This window comes from Drosophila grimshawi, unplaced genomic scaffold, assembly GCF_018153295.1.
Source record: "Drosophila grimshawi isolate 15287-2541.00 unplaced genomic scaffold, ASM1815329v1 contig_848, whole genome shotgun sequence".
In the NCBI taxonomy this organism is placed as follows: Eukaryota; Metazoa; Arthropoda; class Insecta; order Diptera; family Drosophilidae; genus Drosophila; species Drosophila grimshawi.
In genome coordinates, this window is record NW_025063692.1 from 7,861,283 (window position 1) to 7,873,006 (window position 11,724).

Sequence of the window (11,724 nt, forward strand, 5' to 3'; positions counted from 1 at the left end):
CCCATCGAATCGCCGGAGGAGTTGTCCTCCTCAGTCTTGTCGACGTCGGCTTTTCCTGGCAGCTTTTGGTGGCGGCGGTGCCGGCACCTTGAACAACGGCTGCGGCACTGCATCCGGCATCGATATGGGCACGGCCATTGGTTGCTCGGCGGCCACTGGTGACTTAAGCGTCTCTGGACGCGTCAGTGCGTTCTCGACCTTGTCGAGCATCGAGGGGGCTGCTGGGGCTGCGCCAACGACGGCCACGGCCACATTGTCATTGTCCTTAGCATCCCTGGGCGCTTGTACTTGCTGCTGTTCATGCTGATCCTCTTCCATAAAATTCATTATATTCGACAGCGGCTTGCGCTTTTTCTTATCGTTTTTCATGAGGCTGTTGTCCACTTTGCGCTTGCGGCTGATCTGCATATTCTCCTTGTTTGATTCGATGTTGTCGTCGCCATCACGACCTGGTAAAACTGAATTGTTGACCGCTGTTTCATTGCCAGCAGCCTCTGCTTGAGCTGTGCCCTTCTTAATTGCCTCCATTGTTGTCCTGTTGTTCTTCTTGTTGTAGTTGCTGCCGCTTTGATAATTTACTCCTTTTCGTCAAACCTTTTTCTAATCGTGAGTCGACTAATTTTCTCAAGTCAGTATCTGTCAACCAACTCACTGACAAGTGACTTAACTTTGACGTGTGGCGCTAGGGCTGCTCTGCGCTTGGAAATATTGTTCCTATCTGGAACATATTTGAATCGAAGTAATCTGAAGCTGGTGAACCGGTTCACTATATTGTATATTTACCTGGTAAACAGCTAGATTTATTTTAAAAAAATGTCCATAAAATTCGTTAAGATTTAAGAAATTCAAATTCCAGTCCAATAGCCCAGTTATTCTTCGATTCTTCTTTTATGCATTTCATTTATTTTAAGGTGAATTGTGTTTAAATGCTAGTAATTAATTACCGCAAATTATTAAATATTTGTGTAAAATTTGACAATGTAAATATTTATTTATAAATGAGCTCAGACAAACAGAATACAGAAGGTGAATAATGCCAACAAGTATTATATACACACATGTTATTTACTCGCATATATTTTATACCGTTGGCTGTTCAGTCTTTTGTTGCAAGTTGTCTGATCCATCGATTCGTCGGAGGAGTTGTCCTCCTCAGTCTTGTCGACGTCGGCTTTTCCTGGCAGCTTTTGGTGGCGGCGGTGCCGGCACCTTGAACAACGGCTGCGGCACTGCATCCGGCATCGATATGGGCACGGCCATTGGTTGCTCGGCGGCCACTGGTGACTTGAGCGTCTCTGGACGCGTCAGTGCGTTCTCGACCTTGTCGAGCATCGAGGGGGCTGCTGGGGCTGCGCCAACGACGGCCACGGTCACATTGTCATTGTCCTTAGCATCCCTGGGCGCTTGTACTTGCTGCTGTTCATGCTGATCCTCTTCCATAAAATTCATTATATTCGACAGCGGCTTGCGCTTTTTCTTATCATTTTTCATGAGGCTGTTGTCCACTTTGCGCTTGCGGCTGATCTGCATATTCTCCTTGTTTGATTCGATGTTGTCGTCGCCATCACGACCTGGTAAAACTGAATTGTTGACCGCTGTTTCATTGCCAGCAGCCTCTGCTTGAGCTGTGCCCTTCTTAATTGCCTCCATTGTTGTCCTGTTGTTCTTCTTGTTGTAGTTGCTGCCGCTTTGATAATTTACTCCTTTTCGTCAAACCTTTTTCTAATCGTGAGTCGACTAATTTTCTCAAGTCAGTATCTGTCAACCAACTCACTGACAAGTGACTTAACTTTGACGTGAGGCGCTAGGGCTGCTCTGTTCACAAAGGCGATTGGAAATATTGTTCCTATCTGGAACATATTTGAATCGAAGTAATCTGAAGCTGGTGAACCGGTTCACTATATTGTATATTTACCTGGTAAGCAGCTAGATTTATTTTAAAAAAATGTCGATAAAATTCGTTAAGATTTAAAAAATTCAAATTCCAGTCCAATAGCCCAGTTATTCTTCGATTCTTCTTTTATGCATGTTGCATTTGCAGACATATCGATACTCAATTATCGTATGCCACAACCAAAAGTGAGATTTGAAGGGCCACATTGCTGAAAAGCGGGAGCAAGTTGGCAGGGTCAGCAACGCCAGCGTTGCATGTGAGGACATTCTCCGCAAGGTGGGGGTTAGGGACAAGAACACATGTGGAAAAGAAAAAACGCAGTGAGGCAGGTCGTGGTCAGATCCACGCCCTGTCGAGTGCGAGTCGACTGCGCGCATGTGAGCAATGCTCCAGCACACCCACCCCTCCTCCAGTATATTTATGTAAATGTTGAATGTTAGGTTAAGCAAATTTGTTGAACGTTATTTTAAGCTATTCGTTATTTGTGTTAATGTATTTATTTATTCACGCATCTAATATTAATTTAAATTTCTAAGTTAACCGTGTTCGTCAACAAAATCCGGCGTCCGGATTTTTGCCAAATTGCGGAATCCATTTTTTTGCACTTTTCTTGATGCTCGTTTACCCAATGCAACAACCACATGTCTGTTCCTAGGCACATTTTATCCTAAGCAGCACAGCAGCCTGCAAGGAACACAATGATAAAAAAGAGCTGCAGAGAAATAGCCTATTTACAAACCTTTCCTTTATGGCGTTGTCCCATAAGAAGTATGCAGCATATTTTTCTTGATGCTCGTTTAGCCAATGCAACAACCACATTTATGTTCCTAGGCACATTTTATCCTATGCAGCACAGCAGCCTGAAAGGAACCCAATGATGAGTGATTATATTTCCCAACCGATATAGAAATGAGACTTTTGAGCCCCAAGGTGTTTCTTTATTTGTAAGTCTCTATATATTCCATATTTATAATTGCATCATCCTTGCCTTGGTTGACCTCGATTCTGGCTTTTGTTTTGCAGCAAAATCGCCTAATGTAATATATCTACTACTACCTAATGTAAATATATCTATCTGTATCTAAAATGGTAATTCATCGTGAATGCATAATGCCATTAAATGAAAAACAGTTTTTGTTTGCTTATTTCGTTTTACATACATTTAAATATACAATATTAAGTTAAAAAAAAATATATGGGTGGAAAAAAAATGTAAATTGCACTATGCTTAAGTGTGGTTCGATCTGATGCTGTTCCTAGTAGATGGTGCCCGACACGCCGGCTCCGTAATTATAGCCAGCTGCACCGCCAGACCCCAGCGCAGGAACGCCACCCAACGCTCCCAATCCACCGCCCACAACGCTGTTGCCATAGTTGCTGGTGTAATAGCTGGAAGGATATCCGCCAGCGCCGAAGCGTGTGTTGTAATAAGGATAACCGGTGCCAGCGCCAAGTCGAGAATTGTAATAGGATAATGCATAGGGATTGGAGCCGTAGCCTCCAGCGCCATAATATCCACCTCCACCCAAGGAGGAACCATAGCCGCCCAAGGATGAGCCATAGCCGCCCAGGCTGGAACCATAGCCGCCCAGGGAAGAGCCATAGCCGCCCAGGGAAGAGCCATAGCCTCCTAAAGTGGAGCCATAACCTCCTAACGTTGAGCCATAACCATATCCTCCATAACCAGCCCCGCCATCTAGCGTTGGGAAAATGTATTTAAAAAAAATTAAAGTCTAGTTCCGTTTGAGGATGGGATCTGAACGAAAATCAAATTGTCTTTGCCGTTCAAATCTCCAGTTCAGTTAAAAGTTTGCTGCAGGACTTACCTAATCCTCCATAGCCACGTGAGCCATAGGGGTTGTAGTAGCTATCGCTGCCATAACCGCCAGCGCCCAGCGACGAACCATATGCTCCATAGTTGCCATAGTGGCTACCGTAACCACTACCATAACCAGCTCCATAACCACCTCCATAACCACCTCCATAACCACTTCCGTATGCACCTCCTCCATAACCACCGTATCCACCGACATAGCGCTTCTCTTGCTTCTTCTCCTGCAGCGGTGCATAGCTGCTGGCGGCGCTAACCTGATCCGATACCGCCGCCGACGACGGTGCTGCCACTGATGCCACCTGCTCCTGATCCTCTGCCTGATCCTGGACTTGCGCCTGGACGCTCATGAGCAGCGTGGCTGCAACAAATACAAACTGCAAAGATTGTGATTGGGTATTAATCCATTTGGCAGAGTGCTTATCGCTTGGCCCTTACAAAGCACTTCATGTGGTGGCCGCCTGGGTGGTTGGTGGATTCAACTGTGGATGATTTGGAACCGAAACCTGGAAGTCTTGGCTACTGCGCACGCGCCGAGAGACACTTGTATATTGATTCTGCTGCCATCTCAACACTCGCTTTTATACACCACAAATTTCCACACACACAACGAGTGGAAGTGGAGAGAGCAAGCAAGAGCAAGCGAGAGAGAGAAGGCTGCTTAGAGTTGGAGCGGCGCTTGCGACTTATTTGTGGGTGGCTTCACTCAAGTACAATGCAGTAAGTATGACACATGCCACGAGCTATAAGCCACTCACTGTGGTCAAAATCAATTTAAGCTAGGAAACGATGTTGGGTTTTTGATTTTTTCCCCAGAATCAAACAAAAATTCACATCATCCAAGGAAAAAAATATGCCAGAAAGAGATACTCTCAACTTATGTTCTTTTAAGGAAACTTCATTCAATTTTAAGCAAATATAGGTATTTGTAATCTTTTCACTTCTGCAAATGTCTGTTTTATCATAAAAGTGACAAGTGAAAACACTCCAAACTTTACCATAATCTGGAAAGTGCAAGTAACTCAACAAGATAAAGATATTTGTCGAACAATTTTTATTTTTTTTAATACAAAGGGATAATAAATGTTGCAAAATGATTATGCGATTGATGTGAATTTACAACATATCTTTTTTTTATATATATTTTTATATTTTTACTTGTAAAAGATCTGCTGCGATGAGTTATCACAAACAAATGAGGCTGTCAACTAAAATCAGTCCTTTTCTCGATAATTTTATAACAATAGAAGGGAGAGGGTAAGCTTGAAAGAAATAGAGATATAATAAGACTAGACTAGACTAGATATAATATATATATATATAAGAGTAATAAATCTTACCCTTCTCGCTTTCAACTACTCTCAGCTGCCCAGTTTTCTGTATATTTTTCGCTTTTATTGCTTGATTTGATTTTCACATATCTGTTGACGATCGCCCGATTGCAAAGCGCATTTAATGACAGTGTCATGTCATGGAACCGACGACGAGTGAGTATTATCAATATTCCCACGATCTACGACAATTACCAACTATTGCCAACAAGTGCAGGCAACAACAAAAATAGCTAAAAAAAAAAAAAAAGCTTAAAAAAACAGCAACTGTGGCGATGACAAATGCTAATTGAATCATTAACTTGACCCTGGCTATACTAATTGCCCAACATAAAACAAAAACAATAACAATAACAATAACACACGGCAATAATCAGAGTCTTTAAAAATGAAATCGGTGCCAGAAGATAAATACAAATATTGCGTCTAGAAACGAAACGGATACGATAAGTTTTGTGTTTTGTATTTTGTGTTTCAAGTGAATCATCTTACGTGCTTTTTCACTTTTCAAAATAAAAGCTGCAACAAAGTAAAATTGAAACATGAGCGAATTTGTATTTGCTTTACTAATTTGTAATTCTTTTTTTGGCTGTGTACTTTTTTCTTTTTTGGCAAATGTCATACAATGCACTCAATTGTGAAGATGAGTTCCAATTCGGAATTGGCCCACTGGCCAGCTGTTGAGCTGTTGTTGAGCCTACAAATTGAAATTACCTTAGCCAAATTCACCAAATTCAATGGAAATGTAACAGCAATTACTTGACATATGCCCGCACATACACTGCGAAAAAAAAGATGATTTTACGATCATGAAATATCTTATTATAGATCATCGAAGTTTTCTGCTGTGATCGATTCTATAATTTTCTTAAAATCAAAATAATAACACAAAATATATGCAATATGAATAAGTAAGTGAATAAGTAAGATTTGTCAACTTTTTTGTTGAGTGTACTATATTTATTTACATATGAATAAGTGTATATTTAGCTTAGCTTGTGTAGAAATCGTAATTGTCATAGATGACAGGCTTTGAAAATGAGTGCCGTACATTGTTCGATAGATGTGAAATGTGTTAACTTGGCCTGGCAACATCTTGGCCAACTATCTATCTATCCAATGACATGGCTGGCCCTGGGATGCGTGCTCTGTGAGTTTATTTCTTCTGTGTGTGTGTGATTTTTACTTGCTGCCACACAATGATTCTTTAATGCCACGTGAATGAATCAACAACCTCAACGCGGGCAGCGCGACATAATTTTTTGGGCACACACACGCACCCCCAGTCGTACCACGCAATATGTACTGAGAGAATGTGTTGCAAGAAACTATACACTTAAGCATTTTGGCCATTTTTCGGTCTAAATTCAAAAATTGAACAGACATATAAAATCGCATAAGAAATGGGCCCAAAAAACTGCAGTTGCTCTTCGGAAAAAAGGCACATCGATGATTTTCAAATTAATTCAAAATACATTTTGAAGAAATTTTACATGAAATCTATTGAAAATATTTTGGCAAGTGTAGTTTACACCTTAAAGTTGGTCAATGGCTGACGGTACCGTTAGTGTTTTTTTCTTATTTTGTCGGCTAAAACCTTTTGTGTGTCTTGTTGCTGTTAGCTAAGTGCAAAAGTTAGAAGAGTTTAAATTGGGCGTCGACTTGTCTGACTGACTAACACAGCCAAACAACAATTGCGTTGTTCTAATTCACTGAACAAATCGCGAACAACAACAACAACAGCAACAACAGCAACAACAACAGCAAATATTGCCTCATTCGCTGTCACATTTCGCACGCCCACCAATTATATTTACAAACCCATTTTTAATTATAATTCAAGAAATCGAAAAAAAAAATATAACAAACAAACAAACAAACAAAAACTGTGCAATCTGAAACCGCAGTCAATTTTTACAGCGAATAGCAAATGAAGCGGCTAACAAGGGCGTGTCTGGGGTTGGGCGGGGAGTATTTGATTAAACACAAAGTAATATTTTGAATGTAAAAACTTGTACTTGGATGTTTTGGCGTTGAACTTGCACTTTGCATAATTGCATAGTTTATTTGATTTTTTGTTTTCAGTTTCAAGAAGTTTCCCACAATTATCTATCCATTTATGTGGGCATAATTCTTGTGCGAAAAACCTCAGAGACAACTCACACACTTGGACTTGGCCCTGAGATTTGGCGATGACTGCAAACCTTAGCTCCAACCTGAAACTGCAACTGCAACGGGCCATGGAAATGCAATTTCTGAAAACAGAATCAATTTTTAGCGAAACTCACAACAATTTGTCGGATAAAATGAGTGTGTGTGTGTGCGTGTGTGTATGGGTGTAAATAGTAGCAGTAGCTGCACACCACGCCCACTCATCACATTTCAAGATTCACTTAAGTCAAAAGAGCGCTCAAATTGCAGTTACTCTCTAAAAGGGCTTCATAGATGGAAACTGGGACTATATCCCATTTAAAAGTTTTGATATATTATCTCTTCCGTTGTACGCCAAATAATCGAATCGAAATTCCAATTTAGTTGAAGTTGACCTGCTTTGTATTTTATAGTTTCTTATTTTTATTAGTGTTGGTTTATAAATGAATTCAGGTTTCCATTGAGTCCACCAACAACCACCCACCCAATGTTAAGTGCTACTCATTTTAGCAGTTGAGCGAATTTCAATAGATCGTTACAAGCTCAAACAATGCACAGGTTCTGTCTGGGGTTAAGAGCCCATATATATATATATATATATATGACATTTTCATAAATCTTTTTGTTGTGCCTGTAATGGAACCTGCCCGATGTGACGAGATGTGATGTGATGTGATGTGTGTTGTTGTGCTTTGAATGGGGGGTTGGGAATGGGAATGGGAATGAGAAGAGCGAAGCGAAGCGAGCATAAATTGTTTGTCATGGCATGCATTGTCTGTGTTGACGACAGTGATCGAATGTCAAGTTCGCAGCGCTATCATAATTCACAGTTTTGGCGTTTTACAACATAACCCAAGCATTGCAACAAGTCACCAAGTTTATATCTGTTGAAATTGTGGGTCAAAATGCAAGTCCTAATTAACAAAAATAAGCTTTGTCTTAGAAAAATCGGTAGTCCAAATTAATGCAAAGTAATAATGAATAATGATGAACTTCCAACTCACATAACTTGGCCGAAACCGAATAAAATGGTTAACAATTAAATACTTATTTGAAATATTATGCACTTTTGCAGATACACATTACAAATTCCTGATGAAAACGTTGACATGACGGAGAAGTTGATTCAAGCAGCCCACAAAATGAACCCAAAACTAAAGTGAATAAATGAAAAATGCAATGTTTCAATTTGAATGCTGTAAAATATATACATGTACACATATACATAAGTATTTATGTGTTGTTGTATATATCAAATTTATTAAGTCTTCTTCTTTAGCAAGCTGCACGCCGGAGTCCTTCGAATGACACTCATTCAACTAATGGAATGTTTTAGTGTCTTTGTATTTGTTTTTACGCTTTTCATTTTCAATTGTTTTTTTTTTAATTTTTTTTTTTTAATTTGCATATTTATGCAATTTAGCTCTTTTGTCTCTTAATTTGTTTTCTTTTTTTTTTTTGTTTTTTGTACGTTTTTTTTCACCGCATTTTGTACAGAATTTAGTGCTGAAAGAAAATTAGTTTATGTCAAATATTTTTTTGTTTTCTTTTGTTGGTCTAAGTTTAGTTTGCTTAAAAATTAACTTAATGGCTGTGCTCACCAGCTGCAGCAATAACTGGGCAAATGAGAGACAGCGCTATACGCCCCTAACATAGACTAGACTAGCTAAGCGATACAGCCAAGCCGCTAGCAGAGCGACAGAGAGAGGCAGCGAAAGAAGCTGTCGCACTCGAGACCCACTCCGCTTGGCTGGCCAGGCTGAAATATATGTTTGTGTGAGTGAGGTTGGCTGGATGAATCTCTCTTTTCTTTTGCACATGAGTTAAATAAAAATAAAAAAAATTGTATATGCGAATGCGTGGGGGTATGTGGTATGTGGGGTAGTAACGGGGCTACGGCGGGGGTTGTACAGCAATTAAACGTAAACCGTGTTACAAAAGATAACAAATCAAAAATAAATAAGACTAGGTACTAAGCTAGACTAGTTAGGCTCTAAAAAATGTTTCATACATCGGCTTAAATGACAATAATTTCGTGCACACAACGAATTTGCTAGCTTAGAACAATTTCTTGTTTTTGTTTTTTCTTATATGTATATAAAAATTGGAATTTTGCAAAAAAAAAAAAAAAAAGATCAAAAAAAGTTGTCTACTTTTGTGGTTATGCACATGTACTTTAAGGTTGTATCACTCGAAAGCCAATCAAAATTAAATTCAAGATGAGTCTCAATTACAAAACTCGAAATGGGATTTGATACGACAAACTGGCATAGTTGTTAAAAAAAAAAAACACTTATATAAAAATAAATAATTACATCTACTTACATATAATTTCAACTAGGTTTCAGTTTCTTTATCACATTTATGTGTGCACGATGAATTTGTAACTATAGACACATAATTTACCGTTTATATATATATATATATACATAGTAAAGATATATATATGTGTGTATATATATTTAAATATATATCCAGTTTCTAGATGTTTCTCTGTGAGTGTGTGTGTGTGTGTGTGCGTGAGAGAGAGTGTAGGTGTATGTGTGTGTTTGTGTGTGTGTGCTAATCTGATTCTTAAAAAGCAACTTATTTGATTTTATATATTACTTAATTGCTAACGTTGTGTTTTTGTTGCTTTCATATTTTTTACACGCTTAATAAATAATAATAAAAAATATATAGAAAACGTGTGCGGCTTAAACAATTATAACTAAGAGGCAATGGAATTGTAATCGTAATAATAATCATAAAAATAATTCGAATATGTATATATATATATATATATATATATAAATATATATATAAATTAATCACAGACTCGTTTTGTAGCTTGGATTCTCAATTCCACTTCGACTTGAACGAGTATTTTGGAATTCGTTTGATGTTTTCTATTTTTCTTTTTTAAATCTTAATGATTACTTTTGTTTTGTAAATGAATTATTATGCATAGAGTTATATATATACAGGTTGGTTTTAAGGTAATATAAGGTATATTATATAATATGCAATATACTTTCGATTTATTAGTCCATAAATTATATATTTTTATATAATGTTAATTGTATTATTATTGAATATATAAGAATTGTTTTATGCGCTTTTGTCTGTTTTTTTTTTCTTCTTCCGTTTTTAAGACGTTTGACTATTGTGTGTGGTGTTTTACAAAGCATATTTTACACACCCCACATATACGTGTACATTTATTGTAGCTGTTGATATATATATATATATATATGTATATATATATATTGACATTTAAGATTTGCATTTTGTGAACTCACATAGCTTATAACTTACAGATACATTCACATAGAGCACATGCTGTATGTTTATTGCATTACATCAGTATAGAATATATGTATCTGGGCAAATGAAAACTGTCGCTTATCTTTTAAATCGACTAAAGCAAAACAAAAGCATTTCAAAATTGTTATGACATACTTTTGAGAATGGACCTCACAGCTATATATTTATATGTATATATATTGATTATTAATTAAGATTTGCTTCGGATTTGTTCTTTGATTCCCTTTCTCTAAGCTTTTACAAATCTCATTGTTTTTGTTTTAATATTTAAGATCTTATGCTGTGGTTTAACTATATAATGTAAGGTTTGTTTGTGTTGGTTTATAATTAGAATTGTTTTTTTTTTTTTTTTTTTTTTTAACTTTGCGCTTAAGACTATGCCTAAATTTGATGAATAGTTTTCTCTTTTATAGTTGTTCTTTTTTGTTAAATACTATACAGCTTAATTATGCTTAGTTGGTTGCAATAAAATTGAAAATATGCTTTTTGAAATAAAATGTGCTTTTTTTCTTCTACCATTCTTTTTGAATTAAATTTGTAATAATTTAACAATTTGTATGTCTTGTTGCATACAAATATGTGGATATATGCAACGAATGATTCTAAACGATTTCAGTGTGTATTTGTTTATGGCTTTCGCAGGCGCTACACACACACACACACACACACACACACACTATTGTTAGTAACATATCAATATATGTATGTACAATCACTTATTATTAGTTATGTATATATATATATGTGTATATATATCTGTCTATATATATGTTAAATAAAAATAATAAATTTATATTTATGTAGATATATAGCAATATATGTGTTTTATGTATGACTATTTTATTTGTATTTATTGATTTTGCTTATTTGGATGTTTTTCAGGAAACGGAAAAAACTGCGTTATTTTGCGGTTCTAACGGATTCCCCTAATTATTAACAGGCCATTATGGTATTGCTTCTGTGTGCTTTGTATTTAAAGTCACATCTTATTATTCATTTATCTATATATTTTTTGGTTTTTTTTATTTTTATGGATAGCTATGGAGGCCGAATTCATAAATTCAAAACATGGGAGACTGAACTGGTGGGGGAGCACGTTAAAAAAAAAATAAAACAAAACAAAAAGAAAGAAAAAAACTAACATAAAAAATAACTACACACATAGGCAAACAGAATTACAATGCAGGCAAACTAAAAGATATTTACTTAAA

At 37.0% G+C, this 11,724-nt stretch overlaps 1 protein-coding gene across 1 annotated transcript; it reads right to left on the reverse strand.

The window, feature by feature from the left end:
• Positions 1 to 3,095: 3,095 nt before the first annotated feature.
• LOC6565547 (glycine-rich protein DOT1) lies at positions 3,096 to 4,264 on the reverse strand. The gene is made up of 3 exons (XM_032738763.2): positions 4,164 to 4,264; positions 3,721 to 4,102; positions 3,096 to 3,590 (listed from the first exon to the last, which is right to left on the reverse strand). The coding sequence occupies exons 1-3, from the start codon at positions 4,173 to 4,175 to the stop codon at positions 3,151 to 3,153; spliced, it is 834 nt and encodes a 277-aa protein (XP_032594654.1). The 5' UTR covers positions 4,176 to 4,264; the 3' UTR covers positions 3,096 to 3,150.
• Between the last annotated feature and the right edge of the window lie 7,460 nt (positions 4,265 to 11,724).

Coding starts and splice junctions, on each gene's coding strand:
- LOC6565547 (XM_032738763.2), bottom strand. Junction 3,591..3,720: donor ACGTGGCTATGGAGGATTAG/GTAAGTCCTGCA, acceptor TCCCAACGCTAG/ATGGCGGGGCTGGTTATGGA.